This window comes from Microcebus murinus, chromosome 6 (assembly GCF_040939455.1).
Source record: "Microcebus murinus isolate Inina chromosome 6, M.murinus_Inina_mat1.0, whole genome shotgun sequence".
Taxonomy (NCBI): domain Eukaryota; kingdom Metazoa; phylum Chordata; class Mammalia; order Primates; family Cheirogaleidae; genus Microcebus; species Microcebus murinus.
In genome coordinates, this window is record NC_134109.1 from 56,133,130 (window position 1) to 56,159,122 (window position 25,993).

General features: G+C 37.8%; 1 protein-coding gene and 1 long non-coding RNA gene across 8 annotated transcripts in view; one reads left to right on the forward strand and one right to left on the reverse strand.

The window, feature by feature from the left end:
* Positions 1-22,020, reverse strand: GEMIN2 (gem nuclear organelle associated protein 2). 7 transcript variants are annotated; one of them, XM_012767060.3, is made up of 10 exons: positions 21,838-22,020; positions 21,371-21,455; positions 18,634-18,723; positions 17,980-18,039; positions 14,915-15,028; positions 11,995-12,039; positions 10,367-10,435; positions 7,235-7,345; positions 5,404-5,462; positions 1-565 (listed from the first exon to the last, which is right to left on the reverse strand). In XM_012767060.3, the coding sequence occupies exons 1-10, from the start codon at positions 21,972-21,974 to the stop codon at positions 526-528; spliced, it is 810 nt and encodes a 269-aa protein (XP_012622514.2). In that variant the 5' UTR covers positions 21,975-22,020; the 3' UTR covers positions 1-525. The 7 variants fall into 7 exon arrangements, with proteins under 7 accessions (XP_012622514.2, XP_012622516.2, XP_012622515.2 ...); XM_012767062.3 differs by lacking the exon at positions 18,634-18,723; XM_012767061.3 differs by lacking the exon at positions 11,995-12,039.
* The window catches only part of LOC142871477 (uncharacterized), a 14,092-nt gene continuing 10,106 nt past the window's right edge, over positions 22,008-25,993 (forward strand). Inside the window, exon 1 of the long non-coding RNA XR_012919729.1 lies at positions 22,008-22,124. This is a non-coding gene — a long non-coding RNA (uncharacterized LOC142871477). The remainder of the gene's footprint in view (positions 22,125-25,993) is intronic.

A 25,993-nucleotide genomic window follows, 5' to 3' on the forward strand; every position in this document is an offset into this window, starting at 1 on the left:
TTGAGCTTAAAGGGGAAATATCAGATTAATTTTATTGCTGACTCTGAACACATTAGCTGTTTAACCTATGTTATATTAATTCTAATACTAAGGACATCCATCATCTTTTGTTTTGTTCAAAAGTCAAAATTTTAGTAACCAAAACACATTTTCAATAAAATTTTATACATATATGTAAATAAACAATAAAACAGCACCAAGGACCTCTGTAAAATTCCATCATACAGTTTCTATGCTGACTGCTTCACCAATAAATGGCACTCGATTTGTTTTAAATGCATGTGATTGCAGAAAACTGTTCAAATTATTCATCAAACACTGGATGTGATTTTCCATGGATATTTCAGACATTCAAATTAATACAATTATATTCTGAATATCAACTTGAGTTGCACAGGCTAAGATGAGGACCCTTCATATAATTTTGAAGATGTGATACAATCTGTACTTGAATTGGCATTGCATTTCTTCAGACTTAGGCTGCTTTCATCAGAAATATCTTCTATCCCTGTGAGATCAGCTACATCAAGATGGCTCATCAGCTAAATCACGCTGGTCAAAATACCTAGTAAAAGAATTTATGCATAAAGATATTAATTAAAGCACGGCCTGCAAAAGACTGCAAATAAACCGAATGTCCATCAATAAGAGGACTGGTTAAGTAAACTATAGTACATCTGTACGGTGGAAGATTATGAAGTTACAAAAAAAGAATGAGGAAGATGTCTATACAGCTACAGTATGATTTCTAAGATTTATTAAGTGAAAAAAAGGTAAAGAACAGATTGTTTAGTGAGTGTGTGTAGGATCGCAAATATATTTATACATACTTGCTTATACGTTTAAAAAGAAACAATGAAAGGATTAACAAAAAATAATAAATGTTAACTATAAGAGAAGGGATAAAAGACGCTAATGAGGATAAAGGTGAATGCCAAAAATATTCCAAATGTACCTTGAATTATAATTTTGATTTTGGAACAACATAACTATTTTATGTAATTATAAAACAAGATTAAATAAAAAGGAAAACCACTTATCAAATTCTACCAAATGAATCTTACAATGTATCCAGTTGGTGCCATAACCACACAGAGAATAACTTGAAGTGACCTTAAACACTGTATTCTGACTATGTGTCCCGGGTGAGATATATCATGACCAAAAAAACCTGCAAGGAATTCTTAAACTTATTTCAATAGTTATCTGTCAGTAACATTACTATTATTATTCTATAACTATTATGTGCATATTGTAGGATATAGCCAATAATTCTGTTAATGTCAAAAGCCAGAATTTGTAGCACAGGAAAAAATAAATACAACATTAACAGAAAAATCATGTTATCTTAAATTAGAATTAAAATACCAATTTGAACTCAGGATTTTATTTTTCTCTTTCTAAAAAATACACTTCCTAGCTCTGTTAACAAAAGGCCTAAAAGCTAGGACCAACTTAACAACTAGCTTTCTTTGTGTACAACTTGTGGTCTCTAAATACCATATTCTACTTTAATAAAAGGAACCAGGCCGGGTGCCATGGCTCACGCCTGTAATCCTAGCACTCTGGGAGGCCGAGGCAGGAGGATTGCTTGAGGTCAGGAGTTCGAAACCAGCCTGAGCAAGAGCGAGACCCTTTCTTTACTATAAATAGAAAGAAATTAATATATATAGAAAAAATTAGCCAGACATGGTGGTGCATGTCTGTAGTCCCACCTACTAGGGAGGCTGAGGCAGGAGGATCCCTTGAACCCAGGAGTTTGAGGTTGCTGTGAGCTAGGCTGACGACACGGCACTCACTCTAGCCTGGGCAACAAAGCGAGACTCTTGTCTCAAAAAAAAAATAAAAATAAAAAATAAAAAAAGGAACCAGCACTCCTGGAAGAAAAGACTAATTTTCTATCTGAAGACAGAAGTGTCCAAAATACATTTGAATCATCTTGGCACACCAGAAACTAAGAAACCTATAAAAGTCTACTAAAGGTCTAGCTAGGTGTGGTGGCAAATCCCTGTAATTCCAGCTACCTGGGGGGCTGAGGCGGGAGAATCACTTGAGCCCAGGAGTTTGTGATGAGCCTGGGCAACATGGCATGTCTCTGTCTCAAGCCCACTAAAAATTGTGTCAAAGGACACAGAAACTGACCTCAAGTGGTCCCACTGGCCAAAAATGGAATAATTTGAGCACCAAGAATAATAATGACTCCAATGGATTGAACTATATCAAATGTCAAAATTCCTAAATTCAAGGCCATGTGTGGTGGCTTATGCCTCTAATCTTACTCTTTGGGAGACCAAGGCAGCAGGATTGCTTGAGGCCAGGAGTTCATGACCAGCCTGAACAAGAGTTAGACTCCACTCTACAAAAAACAGAAAAATTAGCCAGATGTGGTGGCACATGCCAGTAGTCCCAACTACTGAGCCCGAGGCAGGAGGATCACTTAGCCGAGGAGTTTGAGGTTGCAGTGAGCTATGATGACGCCACTGTACTCTAGCCTGGGTGACAGAATGAGACCCTGTCTCAAAAAAAAAAAAAAAAAAAAAAATTGCTAAATTGAAAATGATAATCCAATTAGAAACAACCTTAATGGTCATCGTTGAAAATTGCCACAGTACCCCTCACCCCTCACTATTTCAAAACTTAGTAAATGAAGGCAAAGAATCTATTGTGTATCCTGCGGGTTTTTTCTTTTTGTTGTTTGATTTACTTTTTTTGAGACAGGGTCTCTTGCTCTGTCACCCCAGCTAGAGTACAGTGGCGTCATCATAGCTCACTGAAACCTCAAACTCAAACTCCTGAGCTCAAACAATCCTCCTGCCTCAGCCTCCTGAGTAGCTGGGACTTCACACATGTGCCACAATGCCTGGCTAATGTTTTCTATTTTTAGTAGAGATGGGTTCTTGCTCTGGTCTTGAACTCTTGAGCTCAAGGAATCCTCCCAGAATGCTAGAATTACAAGTCTGAGCCACTGCACCTGGCCTGTTTTGTATAAACTATATATTTCAGGGTAACGAAATTGTTGAAGGTAAGTTACTTTTTATAGAAAAAATTCTAGCTAATACATGAATAGGGAATGACAGAAAACCCAGCATTTCTGAACCTCTAGTGAAATAATGGACCTAAGCAACAGTCATCAATGGCTGCCCAAACCAACGGTTAGTAGATATGAACTTTACCTGAATCCAATGATCAACTTTTTGACCACTAAAAGTAGAACAACTAGACATTATGTACCTCCTGATGTGACACAGCAGCACCCACGGAGTCTTGTCAAACAAACAAAAAACACTCCATATAATCAGGCCTTTAGATCTACCAGTTTACAGAAAATATGGGGGATAAGTGAACACATTAAATATCACCATGAAGACATAGTTAGTCCAGAACAGGGGAAGACAATTTTACAAGACAAATGACTCAGTTTTTTCAACAAATAAATGGCAAAGAAGAAAATCCAGGTTGTTGGTAGGGAGAATTAAAGATAATTGTCATTGGCAAAATAATTAAGGTGGCTACATATGTAACTATTTGACCCTGGATAAAAAGGATTCCATTCATTTGAGTAGGTTATTTCTCTGAATTAGCAGCTATTGACTTAAAGGTACCAAAATGAAAAAACCAACAACAAAAAAACAAGAGGTTTACTTATGCTGAAGATGCTATTGCAAAGAGATTCAAGACCTATGGTTTTTATTCTTCTTTTTTTTTTTTTAACATTTTTCTTTTTGAGACAGAGTCTTGCTCTATCATTCCGGCTACAGTGGTGCAGTGGCATCATCATAACTCACTGCAACCTCAAACTCCTGGGCTCAAGTGGTCCTCCTGCCTCAGCCTCCTGATTAGTTGGGACTACAGGTATGCACCCCTGCACCCAGCTAATTTTTCTTTCTTTCTTTCTTTTTTTTTTAGTAGAAATGGGTCTTGTTTTTGCTCAGCCTGGTCTCTAACTCCTGAACTCAAGCAGTCCTCCCGCTGTCGTCTCCCGGAGTGCTAGGATTACAGGTGTGAGCCCATGCACTCAGCCCCTATGCTTTTTTCTATACTTTAAAATCTTCTGTAAGTCTTTGTGTAATCTAGAGCTTTTTCTATTTTTATATAACTTTTTGAAGGAAAAAAATGACCAATATACTTGAATATTTCTTCTTTCATAATTGCAGAGTACTGTAAAACCTCAGTAGATTGGCAGTCAGAAGCTCTGTTTAAGTTGCTGGTTTTATTGATTACTGAACCATCAATTACATAACCTTTCTGAACCTGTGTTATGACCTGTAAAAGTGAAAAACAAACAAACAAACAAACAAACAAACAACTCTGAGCTGTTGTAAGGATCAGAGATACTGGACATAAAGCACCTAGGGCAATGTTGTATCCTTTCATTTAATCCTTACTACCAGCAGAGGAGTAACGTATTAACCTTCATTTATGATCAACATAGTTAGGGGCTTAGCTCTGGAGGGAAGCTGCCTGAGTCTGAATCCTACCTCTAGCATTTACTAGCTCTGCGATGGTAGGAATATTATTTAACTTCTCTCTGCCATGGTTTCCTTACCTAGACTGATTATACTACCCACCTTATGAGGATTAAATGAGTTCCTATTATGAAGCACTAAGAAAAATGCTTGGCACAAATTGCCTAGTAAGAGTTAATCATCATTAGCAGCATAATTATTGTATATCAAGAAACTAGATGTTGAACGTGTGTATTCCAAAAAAGTATCTTGTTTGGGGGAAGGAAGAATGGACACAGGATTACTTGCCTTCCAAATATTTAAAAATACTTTAAAGCACTTTTTTTTTGAGACAGAGTCTTATTCTATCACCCCAGCTAGGGTACAGTGGCATCACTGTAGCTCACTGCAACCTCAAACTCCTGGCCTTAAGGGAACTTCTTGCCTCAGCCTCCCAAGTAGCTGGGTATATGCCAAGATGCCCAGCTAATATTTCTAGTACTTTTTTGTTGTTTTTTTTAGTAGAGACGAGAGTCTCACTTTTGCTCAGGCTAGTCTTGAACTCCTGTGCTCAAGCAATCCTCCTGCCGTGGCCTCTCAGAGTGCTAGGATTACAACAGGTGTGAGCCACTGCACCTGGCCTGCTATAAAGCTTTACAAAAGTACATTGGGCATTGGGATAAAAATCCTGATCAACAGAACAAAAATATGTCCAGGGAGAGATCTAAAATAATGTGTTTTATTTAGAATTTAGAATGTAAAAAAGTTTACAAATAAATTCCAGGTAGAATTTCAATATAAGAAATAAAATCAAACATGTACTAAATAAAAATATGTCCCAACTAAAAACAAACAAAGGACATAGGCAATTAAAAGAATATAAATGCAATAAAATTAAATATGTTCTACTCTCACTGATAATCAAGTAAGGAAGAAGTTAAGGATTACTTAACTATACCTGCTAACCAAGCAGATCAATAAATTCAAAGCAGGAACCCTCTCATCATCTTTGCTATCCTAAAAAACAAAAGAAAGAAAAATTTTAAATACAGTTTGTTCCTCCCTATTATTTTTTAAATAAATTTCCTTCTCAGATGTAAAACATGAAAATTGTGGTAGATGATAGTAATCATCACATGGAATTAGGAACCTTCGAAAAGGAGAAAACTGTAGAGTTAATAATTCCTTGAGAAAAATTAAGAGCATCTTGTAAAGAAAGATTCTCAATAGGGAAAAGAAAGAGTTGAGGGCTCTAAAGATGATAACATGGGAGAAATGTTTTCCTGGTTCCTATCAGAGGAATAATAAACAGCCTATGTCCTAATGGGAGACCAATGAAAAAAATTATATATTTTATGCAACTTACAATCAAGAAAGTGAAATCTTGGCTTCAGGATAAGACATACCAGAAATATTCCAGATCAGAGTTCTGAATTATGATGACGGCAATTTCTGAATTATACATTTTAGGAAGTCCACTTTAAATATTTGTTAAAATGACAGGCCTAACAGACATGGAAGGCAGTCTTATTTTATAAATAAAAACTTATTTTTATAGATTTCAAGGAATAGTCACAATAACCTATTGAGTAATATTATATCAAAAATGTCATATATTAATTCAAACTTGGGACACATTTATTTAATTCTTCCATGTGCCAAGCACTACATTGAACAAAGCTGAATAAAAAATTATCTGCCAATAGCACAGAAGATGAAATACTGATACACTAACTTCCATGAAAGGAATAATGTATTAAGTGCCATGAAAAGGATACAAGTATGCTGGAAAAACAGGATGTAGAGTCTTTTTAGTTGTTAGGGTGAGGGGAAGTATGTAGCACAGCAAGTGGTGGAATATACAAGCCATACAGTGAAAAATATTTAGATGCAGACTGGAAGAGAGTGAAAAGGCACTTCTGTAGAGGGAATAAAGTCTAAGAACTAAGGACCGGGGATATTTAGTAAACAGAAAGTACATTTTGTTTGGAGCACAAGCCATATAAAAGTTAGCCTGGGCCACATCATGCAAGATGAATGAAAATAATTTAGAATGGTCAATGGAGAACAAGTATACATTTTAGGGAGGGGAAAGGAGGGAGGAAAGAAAAAAAATCAGAACTGGGTTTAACTTTGTATCAGCTTAATTTATATAGTAATGTTGCAGACATGAGTGAGAGGAAGGGTCCAAATGGAGAAATTCAAAACAATCACTGTGCCAGAGACTGCTAGTTGATTACTCTAGCTTGTCTCCCCCCACTACTATTATAATAATATTTAGCGACAAAAGCTCATTTTTAGCCAGGCACATGGCCACCCAGCCAAAAAGAAACATTTCTCGCAGTCTCTTATGGCCATATGACTCAATTCTGCCCAAAGCTATGTAAGAAGATATGCTTGTGGAACCTTTAAGAAGGCAATTTAAAGGAGATGGCCTTTTTGTCTTCTTCTTTCTAGCTGCCTGTAATGAAATATAAATGGCTGAAGCTCCACCAGCCATCTTGGATCATGAGGTGATCCTGAGGATAAAAATCACATGGGGTAGAATTCAAAGGTCTGCCTTACTGTCACCTTAGATCTAATCTGACTACCTTCAGGCTTCCTTTATCTGAGGAAAACATTTCCATTTTATTTAAGCTAGTATTATTGTGGGCTTTTCTGTTATGTGGCCAAATCTAATCCCAACTAATAAAATAATCCATGTGTTCTCCTATTTCATTGGAATCCTTTTTTACCATCATATAAATAGGTGAGTGCTTTCAATTTTAAATAGTTAAGTTGCAACTTACCACTAAGAGCCTCACTTCAGAGCACCTTCTTGCAAGCTGCCGAATCAGTGAATGAGCCTCAGGTAATAAAGGTTTTTCAAGACAAGCCAACAAAGCATAAAGCCATCTTCCCTAAATAAAATGTTTAAAAGTCATAATTAGACAATACTGAGCCATAAATTTAACTTACTTTTAAAAATGTCCCTGGGTGTGATGGCGCCACCACACCTGTCTAATTTTTCTACTTAATAAAAAATTAGTGTAAATGTTTATAATTTACTGAGAAATGCAAAACATGAAGAAGAACCCAAATGGTTAATAATGATAGAATCAAAGTAAATTAAGAGACAGTAAGATAATGGCAACTATGTAAATTATACCATATAGAAATATATGTATGAAATGTGAGCTAAAAATATATATATACACACATTCATTACAATTATGTAAAAGACATGAGTGATCACTTAACGAATCAGAGACAGTAATTTTACCTTTTTTTTTTGAGACAGAGTCTCACTCTGTTGCCCAGGCTAGAGTGCCGTGACGTCAGCCTACCTCACAGCAACCTCAAACTCCTGGGCTCAAGCAGTCCTCCTCCCTCAGCCTCCCAAGTAGCTGGGACTACAGGCATGCACCACCATGCCTGGCTAATTTTTTCTATATATTTTTAGTTGGCCAATTAATTTCTTTCTATTTTTAGTAGAGATGGGGTCTTGGTGTTGTTCAGGCTGGTTTCGAACTCCTGACCTTGAGCAATCGGCCCACCTCGGCCTCCCAGAGTGCTAGGATTACAGGTGTGAGCCACCACGCCCGGCAAGAAACAGTAATTTTTTTTTTTTTTTTTTTTTTTTTTTTTTGAGACAGAGTCTCGATTTGTTGCCCAGGCTAGAGTGAGTGCCGTGGCGTCAGCCTAGCTCACAGCAACCTCAAACTCCTGGGCTCAAGCGATCCTTCTGTCTCAGCCTCCCGAGTAGCTGGGACTACAGGCATGAGCCACCATGCCCGGCTAATTTTTTATATATATATCAGTTGGCCAATTAGTTTCTTTCTATTTATAGTAGAGACGGGGTCTCGCTCTTGCTCAGGCTGGTTTTGAACTCCTGACCTTGAGCAATCCGCCCGCCTCGGCCTCCCAGAGAGCTAGGATTACAGGCGTGAGCCACCGCGCCCGGCCTAAAACAGTAATTTTATACATAAATTTTTTCCCTATAAAAAGTATGTGGTTTAAAAAAAAAGTACATGGTATGGTATATAGTAGAGATTTATTTTATTTTTTTTTTGAGATAGAGTCTCACTGTGTTGCCCAGGGTAGAGTGCCGTGGCATCTGCCTAGCTCACAGCAACCTCAAACTCCTGGGCTCAAGCAATCCTCCTGCCTCAGCCTCTGGAGTAGCTGGGACTACAGGCATGCGCCACCATGCCTGGCTAATTATATATATATATATATATATATATATATATATATATATATATATATTTTTTTTTTTTTTTTTTTTTTTTTTTTTTTTTTTTTTTTGAGACAGAGTCTCACTTTTGTTGCCCAGGCTAGAGTGAGTGCCGTGGCATCAGCCTAGCTCACAGCAACCTCAAACTCCTGGGCTCAAGCGATCCTCCTGCCTCAGCCTCCCAAGTAGCTGGGACTACAGGCATGCACCACCATGCCCGGCTAATTTTTTGTATATATACTTTTAGTTGGTCAATTAATTTCTTTCTATTTTTAGTAGAGACGGGGTCTCGCTCAGGCTGGTTTCGAACTCCCGACCTCGAGCAATCCGCCCGCCTCGGCCTCCCAGAGTGCTAGGATTACAGGCGTGAGCCACCGCGCCCAGCCTATATTTTTTTTTTTTTTTTTAGTTGGCCAATAAATTTCTTTCTATTTTTAGTAGAGACGAGGTCTTGCTCTTGCTCAGGCTGGTTTCGAACTCCTGACCTTGAGCGATCCTCCCGCCTTGGCCTCCCAGAGTGCTAGGATTACAGGTGTGAGCCACTGTACCCAGCCTCTGACATTGTTTTGTGCCTATAGTCCCAGCTATTCAGGATGGTAAGGTGGAAAGATTGCTTGCACTCAACAGTAAGGTCAGCCCTGGCAACAAAGCGAGGCCATATCTCTTTAAAAAAATGCATTTAAACTTTTCTTTTTTTTTTTGAGACAGAGTCTCACTCTGTTGCCCGGGCTAGAATGCTGTGGCGTCAGCCTAGCTCACAGCAACCTCCAACTCCTGAGCTCAAGCGATCCTCCTGCCTCAGCCTTCCAAGTAGCTGGGATTACAGGCATGTACCACCATGCCCGGCTAATTTTTTGTATATATTTTTAGTTGACCAATTAATTTATTTCTATTTTTAGTAGAGATGGGGTCTCGTTCTTGCTCAGGCTGGTTACAAACTCCTAACCTTCAGTGATCCACCCGCCTCAGCCTCTCAGAGTGCTAGGATTACAGGCGTGAGCCACCGCACCAGGCCTCAAACTTTTCAAAGTGGGGTTTGCAGAGTGGCTGCCAGTCTGTGTGATCTGTTTGTTACTAGTCTACAAGGTAAGCGCTTGTATCAGTATATAAATCAACTCTTTTACTGACATTTTTTTCTGAAAGCAAAACTTTCTCAATGAAAGCAGTAGTATGTTGATTTACATTCTGGTGTATTTTTCTTATTTCACTACAAGTAAGTATAGTTTGGATTATACATATAGTTATACATATATGTATACATACATATTATACAAGTAGTATAGAGTCACAACTCATATAAGTCCAGTGATGAGTTGCTTAACAAAGGGCATATGTTCTGTTCTGAGAAATGCATCTGTAGGTGATTTTGTCTTTGTGCAAACACAACAGAGTGTACTTACACAAATGTAGGTAGTACAGCCTATTATATGGCTAGGCTATATGGTATAGCTGATTGCTCCTAGGCTACAAAACCTGTACAGCACAATACTGTACTGAATACCGTAGGCAATCATAACACAATGGTAAGTATTTGTGTATCTAAACACATCTAAACATAGAAAAGGTACAGTAAAAATACACTATTATAATTTTATGGGACCACTGTTGTGTATGTAGCCCAACATTGACAAAATGTCTTTATGTGGAGCAGACTATATATAGAATTTTGCCTGCGTTATGAAAATAAAAAGATGCAATATACTACCAATTCTGGAGTAAAGTCTCTTTCTCCAAACCAATTGCTCAGATATTCCAAGACACTAGTTACTGTTGCCTAAAAGAAAGGAGGAGGGCAGGGAAGAGTTGTATTAGTAATAAAACATGAGTCCAACATAAGTTTCATTAAGTTTATTTAGAAAATAACTCTAATGTTTAAAATAGCCTATTCTCTAGACTGACAAAGAAAACTGTAACTCTAATTAGTAATTTGATTGGACAGCTCACTCAATGAGAAGAGGTTTTTAAAACAAAAAATTTTTTTTTTTTGAGACAGAGTCTTGCTTTGTTGCCCAGGCTAGAGTGAGTGCCATGGCGTCAGCCTAGCTCACAGCAACCTCAAACTCCTGGGCTCAAGCAATCCTTCTGTCTCAGCCTCCCAAGTAGCTGGGACTACAGGCATGAGCCACCATGCCTGGCTAATTTTTTCTATATATATTAGTTGGCCAATTAGTTTCTTTCTATTTATAGTAGAGACAGGGTCTCGCTCTTGCTCAGGCTGGTTTCGAACTCCTGACCTCGAGCAATCCGCCCGCCTCGGCCTCCCAGAGAGCTAGGATTACAGGCGTGAGCCACCGCGCCCGGCCTAAAACAAATATTTTTATACTTTCAAATATCAATTCATGCCTTGGTTTAAATCCTAGTATTTAGTTTATAAACACTTAAAAAACTTCACATGCAGTTTAAAAAAGGAGTATTTGCATAAAAACCTTCAGTTCACTTCCCAATTCAAATTAAACCAAAGTATGAATCTAAAGAAAAAATTAGCTAGAGAAAGATCTGTTTTGAAGTTATAGAGATAGGATTTATCAAAGTTTTGAAAATATTCTCTGGTTTATTCATATATGGTTGGATGCTTACAAAAAAAGAAAATCACACTGATGGAATTTAGTGTGATTGCTACAGTATCTTAATGCAAATGATTAAGTAAAACTGTCAGCCTGTATATTATTTCCAACAGAGTATTAGTCTCAAAAAAAATATTATCTTCTAAACTATCCAATGCTATATGAAGGCAAATCAAAGTTTTTTATTTTTAAAATTTTTAAGTCTCTTTCCAAAAGAACAAAGTTTTTTTTGCTTTTGAAATGGATAATGAAGAGTCCCTACTCCTAGAAGAACTCCTAGAAGAACCAAACTCCGTAATTTTCCCTTTGATCTAAGAAATTATGTATTTCAATTTTAGTGAAATATGTAGGACAACTAGAACTAGAAATGGCATTCTAACCTTAGTATAGATATTCCTCAACCTATGATGAGGTTACATCCCAATAAAAACCTCATGAAGTTTAAAAATCCTAAGTGAAACCAATGTCAGTTGAGAAGTACCTATATTTAGTTCAAACTCCAGAATCTAAGACTTATAACTGAAATGTACATAATTTAATACTCTAGTAACATGATTAAGAATATGAGCTCTGGCCGGACGTGGTGGCTCACGGCTATAATCCTAGCACTCTCGGAGGCCGAGGCAGGAAGATAGCTCAAGGTCAGGAGTTCGAAACCAGCCTGAGCAAGAGTCTTGCATACTCTAAGTATTCAGTAAATGTATTTAAATACTTTCACATACATTGCAAACAAAAGAATGCATGTATCTTATTATTAGATGAATTTTACCTGATTCATTCTGCTAACAATACTAAGCAAGGGAGGAAAACCAATCTGAAAGAAAAAATAAGACTGAAATTTAGTAAATGATTATAAGGAGGGACTTCTTTTTTATCAAACAGGTGAATTTCCTACCACACTGTTGTTTAGTAACAAAGAATAAATAAAAGAAAATTCTTCCATTGTCCATTCTAACAAGACATTTCAGGAATGATTATGTTGGTAATGCTGAAGAAAATAATGTCTTGAAATTTGAATATAGAAATTTTAAAATAACGTATGATTTTAGCAACTAAAATGTCAAAAGTATGAAATTTTAAGAAATGATACTACTTGAACTAGTTAACTTATCAAACACATTCAATAATACTATAATATATTGACTAGATGGCATTAATATGTTATATACACCATTTCAAAATTTACAGCTAAATCTAACATTTTTAAGAATTAGGGCTGGGGGCAGTGGCTCATGCCTGTAATTCTAGCACTCTGGGAGGCTGAGGTGGGAGAATCACTTGAGCTCAGGAATTTGAGACCAGCTTGAGCAAGAGCAAGATGCCATCTCTACCAAAAAAATAGAAAAATTAGCTGGGCGTGGTGGCACTCGCTGTAGTCCTAGCTACTCAGGAGGCTGAGGCAGGAGGATTACTTGAGCCCGGGAGTTTAAGGTTGCAGTGAGCTATTATGATGCCACTGCACTCTAGCTGGGGCAACAGACCAAGACTTTGTCTTGAATAAAAAAGAATTAAGAGCACTCAAATTAGAACGATATTTTTCAAACATAATTCGAATTGATTTAAAAGTGTCTACTTTGAGGCTGGGCGCGGTGGCTCACGCCTGTAATCCTAGCACTTTGGGAGGCCGAGGCGGGCGGATTGCTCAAGGTCCGGAGTTCGAAACCAGCCTGAGCGAGACCCCGTCTCTACCAAAAATAGAAATAAATTAAAAATGTCTACTTTGGAGTTTGATCCTGGGAGTCCTACTTATGAAACACCACTGACTTATGAGAAACTTAGGAGGATATGCATTAAACTCTTGCTTCCTTAGGGTTTTGTTTTTTTTTTTAACATGGTGTATCTTACTTGGGTATATTCTGTGATAATAAGTTAATACATTTTAATTCTTTACTAAATTAAAAAATATTTTCAAAATGTGGCATATATTAAGGATATGATCAAAAGAAAAAGAACAAAAGGTTGAATAAGAAAGAGTGCCAAATTAGCTTTCCTATACCATGTGTAAGAGTGGCTCTTTTCTCAGGCTTTGTCAACATGGTGTATCAAACTTTCTTTTTCTTTTTTTGGAGACAGGGTCTCACTTTTCTGCCTGGGCTAGAGCACAGTGGCATAATCATAACCATAATGCAACCTCAAACTCTTGGGCTGAAGCAATCCTCCTGTCTCAGCCTCCCAAGTAGCTCGGATTATAGGCACTGCATGCCTGGCTAAAAACTTTTAAAAAATTTTTGAGACCGGGTCTCGCTCTGTCACCTGGGCTGGAGTGCCGTGGCTTCAGCCTACCTCATAGCAACCTCAAACTTCTGGGCTCAAGCAATTCTCCTGCCTCAGCATTCCATGTAGCTGGGATTACAGGCATGTGCTGCCATGCCTGGCCAATTTTTCTATTTTTAGTAGAGATGGGTTTTGCTCTTGCTCAAGCCGTTCTCAAACTTCTGACCTAACTGATCCTCCTGCCTTGGTCTCCCAGAGTGCTAGGATTACAGGTGTGAGCCACCTTGCCTGGCCTTAAAAACTTTCTTTGCCAATATGTTATCTGAAAAATAGCAGCTCAGCAGAGTTATAAGTTATATTTCTATTACAGTGAGGTTTGGCATCTTGTCATATTTATTTCCTTTTGATGAGATGTCTATTTATACCCTTTGCCTGTGTTTTGTTTTGGGGGGGAGGGGAAGGAGTAGTTCTTGGTCTTCTTAGTAATTCTTGGAGCTATTTTCATTTTGGGGAAAAATTAGTTTTAAATGGGAAAAACACAATGTGGGCACTATATAGCAAATAATAAATACCTGTTGAACAAAACAGAATAACATGATAGAAGGAGTAGTAATGCAGCTACATACAGTGGGTTCTATAGGAACATCTGCAAACTCAGGGGTAAATGAATCCAAAAGTACAAAGACTACATAATTTATGATTAAAGCAATGTGAAATTTAAATATATCCTCAACATTTCATCTTCAGATTATGCAATTTACTAACTATTTTATAACACCTTTCTAATTTTGTCTTGTTTTCCTTTTTTCCTCTGACTACTAATAACTTGTTTGCCCAATGCCTCATCATTTCAAAGAAGTCAATTCTATCTAATTCATAAAATTATTACACAGCTAAACATTAAAGATATGAAGACAATTTAAAATAAATCACAGTAAATTGTTCGGAAACTGAGCCATCACATTGTGATCATGACACAGAAGAGATCCCTGCCTCTTAACCACTTCCGTACAAGCGTCGACTATAGCCGACAGCCACAGATGAACATGCAGAGACTTTAGCCGACAGCCGTGATATGACTTTTCTAATTTTTCATTTATCAAAATAAAATTGTGAACATTTAAAAATAACGTAATGAAAACATATATGTATATGTTACCTATTCTGATTTACATTACAAGTAAAGCTGCCTGTAAAATAAAACAAGCTTTCAGTGCTTTAAAGCTTTCCTCATCACACAAGAGCAAAACGGATTTACCGTCAATGCACAGCACAAACTATCGTGCAGACTATGAGTGCTGGCTGTGAGCAAGGTTTCGCGGCCAGTGAGCGCCCTACCAAAGTGGTTAAAAAAAAAACCAAAGAAGACAAATAAAAATCATTCTTAGCTCATGGGATATATTTGCTGATCTCTTAGGATAAGTAATGCACCAAAATTAGGAAACTTTTTGTCTAGTTTACCCCATATCACCTACTTGTACATAATCGATTCCAGGACTTTCATTTGTAGCTGGTCCAATTGCCCCTTCAGCACATAATCTTTCACCCAGACAAAATTTTTTCCACCCTTCTTCATCTTCAGATTTTGGCTGAAAGAAAAATATGAATTTACTTATTTCTATGTACTTGTTTTTATACTCAACAGTATAAAAAGAAGTAAGGATCCCTCATAGTCCCATCACTTCAACTCAAAGATAGAGTGCCAGTTATGGGCAGAATTTTGTTTGTGTCCCCAAAATTCAAATCTTAAAGCCCTAACCTCCAGTACGTCAGAATGTGACTGTATTTGGAGATAAGTTTTTAAAGAGGTGATTACATTAAAATGAGGCCATTAGAGTGAGCCCTAATCCAATCTAACCGGTGTCCTTATGAAAGGAAATTTGGATGTACAGACACTAGAGACTCCCACACACTGAAGAAAAACCAGATAAGGACATAGGGAGAAGGTGGCCATCTGTAAGCTAAGGAGAAAAGACTCAAAAGAAACCAACCCTGCTGACATCTTGGACTTACAGCCTTCAAGACAGTGAGAAAACAAATTTCTGTTAAGACATCTAGTCTGTTATGGCAGCCCCAGCTAACATAGTGCCTAAGTGGTTACACTGTATGTGGGGTATGTTTAGTTTGGACCACACTTTAATGGACACTGACAAGCAAGGGTGTGTCCAAAAGAGGGTGATAAACATGGAAATCAACATGGAAAAAAATGAACTAAGAATGCTCATAAGAATGAAGAACGTTTATCCCAGAGAAAGAGAAATGATTACATACTTTATATACTTGAAGGGCTGCCCAGTTAGAGAAGGAATAGATTTAGTCTAAGTTGCCAGACAGAAAAAGCAGGACCAGTTAGGAGAAGCAGTCAGCCCAATATAACCACCTTAACAAAACAGCTTTTATTTGTACATACTGCCTTGCAAATTACTCTATATATATTTTAATTTTTTCACTTTTATTCTATATACTTTTTTCTATTCTTTTTTTTTTTTTTACTACTACAGTGAAGTACCTGTGACCAAGGGAAAATTACTCTACATTTATAGGTGAATTTTTCCTCCCTGAGGATAAATAGCTTTCATTAGATTCTCATGATGAACCTGAGAGTGCTAAAAGGTTTAAAACCTGTTGTCCTGGAACAATGTATCCACCTTTTCCTATTATTTCATTACGGCAAAGGCTGCTTCTGTTTTGGTTACCACTAAATACTCTATTAAATATAGTATATGCTTAACAAATGATTAGATAAATCAATAAACAAATGTTTATAATATTTACATAGGTGCCATCAGTGTTTTTAAATTTTTTCATTTTATTACTTACATAATGTTTACATTTGCCATGATGAACACTTATGATTGCTACATACTATTTTACTATTTTGATGGGACTATAGTTTATTGAATCAATTATGTTAGGTCATTTCCATTTGTGACAAAATTATATCAAATCATAATGATACTGATGTGGCTTATTTTTGAATTAGTGGGTATGTACCCAAAAGTTCTCACATTAAGAAAAATATATACCTACATGCCTCCCTGCCTTCTTACTAGAAAGGCACAGCTGCAAAGCAAAAGGAACACAGGCTTTAGAGTCAGACAAACTTGGTTTTGAATCCTAGCTATACCTTTTATGAATTAAATGGCCTTGGGCAAGTGATAAATTAGTTCCCTTCACACTTATCCCAGAACAAAGCTTTCAAATGGTATGTATACACAAGCATACAGAGATGCCATATACTCATCACTCAGCTTTCAGCTGGTAGTCTCAGCAGGAGTATACAAGCAGCCATTTAACCAGAGAGTCACCATGTAAAAGATGTTAACACTGCCTACAGGCAACTTCTAAAATCTGAACTCTATGAACTACCTGAAACTATGTGCAAAATTTTGTACATAGGTGCATTTTTTTTACCCTTTTAAGATAAATGGCTTTCATTAGATACTCAGAAAGAAGATGAGATTCCCTAAAAGGTTAAAAACTGCTGCCCTGGGCTGGGCATAGTGGCTCAAGCCTGTAACCCCAGCACTTCGGAAGGTTGAGGCAGGAGGATTGCTTGAGGCCAGGAGTTTGAAACTAGGCTGGGCAACACAGCAAGATCCTGTCTCTACATTAAAAAGCACACAAAACAAGGCCATGCGTGGTGGTGCACGCCTGTAATCCTAGCACTCTGGGAGGCCCAGGCTGGGCAGATTGCTCAAGGTCAGGAGTTCGAAACCAGCCTGAGCGAGACCCCGTCTCTACTAAAAGTAGAAAGAAATTAATTGGCCAACTAAAAATATATATACAAAAAATTAGCCAGACATGATGGTGCATGCCTGTAGTCCCAGCTACTTGGGAGGCTGAGGCAGTAGGATTGCTTGAGCCCAGGAGTTTGAGGTTGCTGTGAGCTAGGCTGATGCCACAGCACTCACTCTAACCTGGGCAACAAAGTGAGATTCTGTCTCAAAAAAAAAAAAAAAGAAAGAAAGCACACCAAAAAAACCCCAAACTATAGCCATTTCTTCCTGAACTCCCTCTTTTATTTGGGATTTTAAGCATGAAGAGCTTAAAATTGTATCTAAATTGATAAAATGCAGGAACTACTACTTTCCAGTATGCATGACAGGCTTCATTAATATGTCACTGGTATTATGAAGCAGAGGTGTTATTCTGTAAAAGTGTAGGTTTACTGCATGTACTATAACCTCATCTGGGAAATCCAATATCCTTTATTCAATTTTTTTGCAAATACTGAAAATGTATTTATTTCCCAAAAAGTAATGTCTAGAAGAATCCTTAAAAACTTGTCGAGGCCTAATGATCACGTATCCAAAGTCTCCCAAAATACTATGGATTAAAATTGTCATGAAAATAACAATTCGCACTACTATTTCTATACTTTACAGGCTATTAATATAATGGAATTGTTACTATTAATGGTATCTGGAAGAAAACAAATAACATAAACTAAGAAAGTGAATCTTTAAAGAATGGAAGTAAATATGTACTATTTCAAACAAGTATACATTGTACAACTTAAATTGAGAAACTTACATACCATAGTCACATTACTATCCAATTGCTGTGATTTCCAGTGACTTCTATGTTTGTTCACACTCTAGAGGAAGAAAGTTAGACAGTGTTCTTCAGAGAATGGGTAAACAAAAGAAATCAGTTTCTGCACAAATTCTAAGTATCTAAAAATTGGAAAATATGGGCTGGGTGAGATGGCTCATGCCTGTAATCCTAGCACTCTAGGAGGCCAAGGTGGAAGTACTGTTTGAGCTCAGGAGTTCGAGACCAGCCTGAGAAAGAGCGAGACCCTGTCTCTACTAAAAATAGAAAGAAATTAGCTGGACAACTAAAAATACATAGAAAAAATTAGTCGGGCATGGTGGTGCATGCCTGTAGTCCCAGCTACTTGGGAGGCTGAGGCAGAAGGATTGCTTGAGCCCAGGAGTTTGAGGTTGCTGTGAGCCAGGCTGATGTCACCGCACTCTAGCTCAGGCAACAGAGTGAGACTCTGTCTCAAAAAAAAAAAAGAAAAAAAAAACTTGGAAAATATGTTTCAAACTATATTATGTTTAATAATTTAGTAATTAATTTATGAAGATTCTGTATACTTCAGAACATAAATCTTATTTTTCCAGCTATATTCTCAGAACAGAAATAAATCTGACAGAGGCTTCATTTGACTAAATTTGACACTTACTTGTCGAACAGTTGAAAACTGTGCTACTTGTTGTTGCTGCCACTGAAGTGTTGGGGAATAACCTTCAGGGGCAGGTTGGCATCCTGAAAGCTAGAGATCAGTTCATGAATATTAGGATTAATGTTAGTGTCATAACTAGAATCTCATGCCTCTACAGAGTAAGAGTAAAACCAAGAAGAGTGAATAATTAAATAATTGACTATTCAAGAAAAATAAACACTTTACTATTTATGTCCTAGTTAAAATGGTTAGGAAAAGATCCTTAGTTGCTTCAATAAGAGAAATCTGGAATGGTTTATAGTTGAGAGTTTCTAAGAAATCTAAATGACATGAGCCCTGAAGATATTAATATAATCTAGTTCTATCTTTCTATAACAGCAAAACAGAAACAAAAGGAGAGATAAACCCCAAATAAAGAACTTTGGTATGAAATACAGTTAAGACACAATAATAAGTTCTAGAATTTAATAGCACAATAGGGTAACTACAGTTAACAATAATTTGTTGTATATTTCAAAATAGCTAGAAGATTTGAAATGTTTCCCACACAAAGAAATGATAAATGTTTGAGGTGATGGATATCCTAATTACCCTGATTTGATCATTACACATTGAAGTGTGTGATGAACACACCTTTCATATGCAGGTCTAAAAATATCACACTCACCCAATAAATATGTACAATTACTATGTATCAATGAAATATAAAAAAAGAATTTTGGTATGGGCAAAATGTACTCAAATAACTTGAAGACATTTGACTTTATTTTTATTTATTTATTTATTTACATATTTATTTATGAGATAGGATCTTCCTGTGTTGCCCAGGCTGCTTTCAAACTCCTGGCTTCAAGCTATCCTCTTGCCTCAGCCTCCTGAATCTGCTGGGATTATAAGCACAAACCTGTAATCTAAAATGGCATATAATTCACAACTAATCACACATTGCCTTGAAATAGAATTTAGTGGGATCACTTTTTAAAGTTTGGTAAACGGGGTAGAGTGGTTCACATCTGTAATCCCAGTTACTCTGGAGGCCAAGATGAGAGGATTGCTTCAGGCCAGGAGTTAAACAACAGCCTGTTAACATAGTGAGACCCCCATCTTTAAAAAAAAAGAAACAAACAAAGAAAACTAAGCCAGGGTGGTGGCACACACTTGTATTCCCAGCTACTTCGGAGGCTGAAGCAGGAAGACCACTTGAGCCTAAGAGTTCTAGGCTGCAGTGAGCTAAGATAATGCCACTGTACCCCAACCTGGGTAACTCAGTGAGATACTGCCTCAGGGAAAAAAAAATTAGATATGTAAGACATATTCCATCAACTAAAAACTTCTAAAAAGGAATTATATGAAACATTATAGTGTCTGAATTAAAATTTCCTTATTATAAATATCAGATAAAAAAATCAGAACATAAAAAGGAAATTATCAAAATTTTAAAAATGTCACTCTCCTTTGACCTTAAGTTAAATAGTACTTCCTCAGACAGACCTGTGATTATCTACAGTAGTTTTGTTATTTATTGACCATTATATATGTTTATTTTCTTTTTGGCAATAGTCACAATATATATTTGTTTGTTTACTGTCTTCCTCTGGAGTGTGTAAATTCTACAAGGGTAGGGATCTTCTCTGTTTTATCCTCTGTTTTATTTCCAGTGCCTGGCACAACCTAGTGGCTTAATAAAAAATGTGCTTAACCCAGGCTTGGTGGCTCATGCCTATAATCCCACAACTTTGAGAAGATGAGGCAGGAGGATCGCTTCAGGCCAGGAGTTCAAGACCAGCTTAGGCAACATAGCAAGACCTCATCTCTACAAATAAATAAATAAAATTTAACAATTAGCCAGGCGTACCTACAGGTAGCAGGTACCTGTAGTCCCAGCTATTTTAAGTTGACTGATGAGTAGTAACCCCACAAAAAAAGTGCTGGATAAATAAATGAATGAGTGTCCCCAGTGTGCAAGCAACTAGAAACACATGACATTTGGGCTTCTATTCTTAAAAAAAAAAAGGAAAAAAAAGGCCGGGCGTGGTGGCTCATGCCTTTAATTATAGTATTCTGGGAGGCGGAGGCGGTAGGGAGGATCATTTGAGCTCAGGAGTTTGAGTCCAGCCTGAGTAAGAGAGAGCCAGTCTCTACTAAAAATAGAAAGAAATTAGCTAGACAACTAAAAATATATGGAAAAAATTAGCCAGGCATGGTGGTGCATGCCTATAGTCCCAGCTGCTCGGGAGGCTGAGGCAGGAGGATCGCTTGAGCCCAAGAGCTTCAGGTTGCCATGAGCTAGGATGACGTCACGGCACTCTAACCTGGACAACAGAGTGAGACTCTGTCTCAGAAAAAAAAAAAAAAGGAAACTTGGTCAAATTCAGAACATGCAAAGTACACCAAATTAGACTAAATTCCAGTCTGATAATTATGAAGACAGAACCAGAACGAGTTTCCTTAAAAAATAAAGGATAGCATTAAGTAACCTAAAGACATCTTTAGGTTTGGATTATGTCTCTAAGTAAGATGGGCACGTATCTGCAAATGCTAGGGTTATGGAAAGCCTCTTCATTGACAGTAAATGCCAAACGACCTTCTGGAGGAAAAGTACAAACGAATGGATAACTTTTTGGGAGTAGTCAAATCTTACCTACATCATAATTGACACTGTTGGATACTATAGGAAGAGCCTTAGTCTTTTAATTTTGGGGGAGGGGCAGGTCTCTGGACGGTTGATAAAACTCACAGAAATATTGACACTTTGCTTCCTTTTCAACTTCTTTGGGTCAATTTGAGCTACCACAACATCTGGACATTGAGCTGCTTCGATCCTATAAATAAGTGATAAAGGCAAATTTAATTAATATTGTGCTTTGCTCAGGTGTAAAACAAGCAACCCATTTCTACAGTTGTAAAATCAGGGAAAAATTCAGACTTCCAATTTAAATTCTAAACAATATATTTCTGATATTGTCTGGGTTGAAAGCAAAGAAATCTACCAGCACACATCTTGATACATGCAATCAAGTTCGAAAGAAACTAGCCCACGTTAGGATGTAATCTAGGGATCTCGAGCAGGTCCGAATTCGCGACAGGATAGGACAAGAATAGAGGCGGGGCTTTATCGCACACAGGGGTAGAGCAGGGCACCAGACGCTGTGCCCAGGGGCAGGGCGGACGACCAGCCCACCCGCACAGGGCAAAATCACTCACTGGACCCGCCTCAGGTATTCCTGAGGTGTCCTCGGAGGTACTGAGGGATCGAAAGCTTCCGTCAAGTCACAGGGTTCCACCGGCAGCAGCCGGGGCATCAACTCTTCCACTGCAGACTCTGCTGGTACCCACGCCATGCTTTTTCAATACGGCCAGTCCCTCCCGGCGCATGCGCTTAGATAAGGTCACGGCGCAGGCGCACAAGTGGGCACCTTTGGTGAGGCGCAGAGCCGGCTGCGGGGTTTAGGAAACGTAACTGCGCATGAGCAAACTACTGCTTGCCCAAGGTGAGGATTCCGGTGGTTGCAATAAAGCCTGGGCGAGATAAATTCGTGGCGTAAAAGGTTCTAAAGAGTTTCTTGGCCGGGCCCGCCTGTAATCCTAGCACTCTGGGAGGCTGAGGCGGGCGGATTGCTCGAGGTCAGGAGTTCGAAACCAGCCTGAGCAAGAGTGAGACCCGGTCTCTACTATAAATAGAAAGAAATTAATTGACCAACTAATATATGTAGAAAAAATTACCCAGGCATGGTGGTACATGCATGTAGTCCCAGCTACTTGGCAGGCTGAGGCAGTAGGATTGCCTCAGCAATTGCAAGGATTGCCCCAGTAGGATTGGGAGTTTGAGGTTGCTGTGAGCTAGGCTGACGCCAAGGCACTCACTCTAGCCTGGGCAACAAAGCCAGACTGTCTCAAAAAAAAAGTGTTTCTGGATTTTTTACACTCTTCTAAAGCTAGGGTAAAGATTAACTTTTATGCATCCCTAGTAGTGATGGATCCTTAAATGTTTTTTTGAATTAATGAACATTTGTACTGTAATTATTCTTGGAGCTCTACATTCTTAAACCATTGGTAAACACGTCACATACATTTCCTTATTTAATTCTTAGAATAACTCTGTGAAGTATGTGGTAATATATCAGTTTTTTAGGGGAGGAAATCGACGTAAAGTGGAAATAAGTACTAGGAAAGCGACTTCTCCCAAAAAAGAAGAGCCAATTTCAATCCAGATTTATCTGATGCCAGATGAACGAAAAATTAATTTTCCACAGGAATTTCTTGTACTTGGGTACTTCAAAGGTCACTGTATGTTTATTTGAAAAGAAACTGCTCCTAGGGTAGCCAGCATTTTTCTTTCTCTCTCTCTCTCTTTTTTTTTTTTTTAAGAAAAATCTCTTTGCTTAAATATGAATAGTGCAAAGGATAAAGCTAATGCCAACACCCAAAAAATTGCCAGTATTAATGTTAGGTTAATCTTGTGAGGTAGATAAAATTGTCTCCATTTTACAGGTGAAGAAACAGGCAAGAATGGGTTAAGTAACTAGGGCTAGGTCACAAAGTACAAGGAACAATGGAAGTATTATATCTGTTTTTTCCTAAACAAATACAGTTGAGTGAATATAATTGACCTTTACTTTTTTTTTGAGCACTGCCTTTAGCTTGCAAGGAATTGATTTCAAACCAGGATGTTTTCTCTTAATTGAAGATAAAGTGAGGATAGTCCTTTGCTTAAGAAGTAAGGAATTAGTGCTTAGGAATTTTAACTAAACAGTTGGGAGACTTGGAAAGGCACCACCTGGCTGCAGTCAAACTGGAAAGTTACTTGGTTAAAATTTTTTCACTGATTTTGGGAAAAACAGAAGAAATATGGCGAAATTGTTCGTTCCCCAACATTTTGTTGATAATCAAGAACAAATTTGAAAAAGTAGGCAGTGACTTCATTTCTGGATTTTCTTACAAATATATTTTTTTAAAAACTAAATTATTAGCAATTACCTCCCATTTTTCTGGAGAAAAGAACAGGTGATTACCTTGCAGACCAACCACCCACCAATGGAACAATGCTTAACAGTGGACGCTGTAAGTACGTGTCAGGACTACATATGAATCCAGGAAGAAAGGAGAGGTATAGATGAATAGAAGGAAGGTTGTCCTGGGAAATAACAATAAATTATTTTCCAAAAAAAGAGGTAAGTAATAAAGCATACGAATGATCTGAAATTTTAATTACACAGCAATGAGTATTCAGGAGAGAGGAAAGTAAATTAAGTAAAGGCTTATAGAGGTAGTTTTCTGCTACTTCAAATCTTTGTTTTTTTAGAGATGGGGGGCGTCTCCCTTTTGCTCAGGCTGGTCTTGAACTCGAGCTCAAGGAGCTCAAGCAATCCTCCTGCCTCAGCCTCCCAGAGTGTTAGGATTATAGGCATGAGCCACCATGCTGGGCCTTCAGCTACTTCAAATCTAATCTGATTTAAAGGAATTACTAACGAGATTTGAAGATTTTTAATGATTATAAATCAGTGGCACTCTAGCCCAGGCAGGAGAGTGAGACTCCGTCTCAAAAAAAAAAAAAGAAGAGAACTTTGGTAGGTGAGATCCATGTTTAAATAGCTTTCCCCCTGAAAAAATCCCCCCAGTCTTCATGATGTAGGTTGACTAGAAATCAAACAGAAAGCCACGGTTGTTTAGGTTGAGATACCAGAAAATGGAACTTGGGCTGCCATAGCATCTGGAAATTGAGAGGAAAGATTCTGGAAATAAGGGAGCCACAGAGGAGAAGCCCCAAAATCTGTACTTAAACTCTTCTCAAGTTCTTGGTTGACCGCTGAATTACACATGCAGGGGACTCCAAGAATCCTAGTAGAAAGCAACAGCTGGGGGCTGAAGAAACTGAGCAGACATTTCATCTGCTGTCCACCTCAGCAGAGATGGTTTGGAGTTTGAGACTACCTTGTAGATAAAGGTAGAGGGGCTTCATAAACACCCCAGGCTTTTCACTGAAATCTCAGAAGGGCCACACACCTTAGGAGCAAACTATATCCAATTTCCTTTTTAAAGGAAAACTGAAACAGATTCATCCTAATAAAGTGTTAAACCAAACTTCCACAAGGTGTTCATTTAAAAAGTAAGTCAGAAATTGCAGCAGGTATTTTTGAATATTTCAGTGAGATATGGAGCACCTGAGAATAAGTTGTATTGGTTGATGAAATTATTCTGAAAAAAAATGCTTAATTTTTGGAAAGGAACTCTTAAAACTATAAAAACCTTTTCATCTAACTTCTTCCCAAGAAGAAGTTAGTCCTGGGGTACTGAACTATTTCTGGTGCCCTAGTTTATGATGGAAAAATTATTTCAATATTTCTTACATTGGTTGTTGACTGTAGCAGTTGTATGAGGGTTCTGAGAACAAAATACTGCTGAATGTTTATTGATGATGTGGCTGTTTATCGGTGATGGTGGCTTCTTTTAAGTCAACCTTATGAAGCTAACTGCAAAAGTTGTCTCTGTTTTCTATCCCTTTAAGCACTTCAGTTACTCTCAAATGTTAGTATGTATAAGAATCATCTGGAAGAAATTATTTATTTATTTATTTATTTTTTGAGACAGAGTCTCGCTTTGTTGCCCAGGCTAGAGTGAGTGCCATGGTGTCAGCCTAGCTCACAGCAACCTCAAACTCCTGGGTTCAAGCAATCCTGCTGCCTCAGCCTCCCGAGTAGCTGGGACTACAGGCATGTGCCACCATGCCCGGCTAATTTTATTTTCTATATATATTAGCTGGCCAATTAATTTCTTTCTATTTATAGTAGAGACAGGATCTCACTCTTGCTCAGGCTGGTTTTGAACTCCTGACCTGGCTGGAGGAATCTGCCCACCTTGGTCTCCCAGAGTGCTAGGATTACAGGCGTGAGCCACCACACCGGACTGGAAGAAATTATTTAAAATGCAGAGTCCTAGGTCCTATACCTCTTTTCTCCAGAGTTTCTATTTCTGTTGATTGGGGGTGGGGTTCAGAAATTGACGTTTTAAGAAGTATTCCAGGTGAGAAACATAGCTTAGCCCATTCATTTTATCCGTTTTCTCTCTATTTTTTAAGATCTGCAATAGAATTTCTTCTGTCTTATATTAGTTCTTTTTCCCTTGGCTACGATCTAAAGCTTCATTGGCTTTAAACTTTAACGAATTCAGTCATCAATTAATATTTATCAGTTTTCTACTATGTGCCAGGCACTATGGTAGGTATTGGGAGTTATAATAGTGAGCTTCTTCTCTCATAGTGCTTATAGTCTAGTGGACAGAGAAACATTTTAAACCTTAACTGTGATAAGTCATATTAAGGAAAGGTTCGAGGGAGAGAGCCTTGCAGTGTAAAAATAAATGA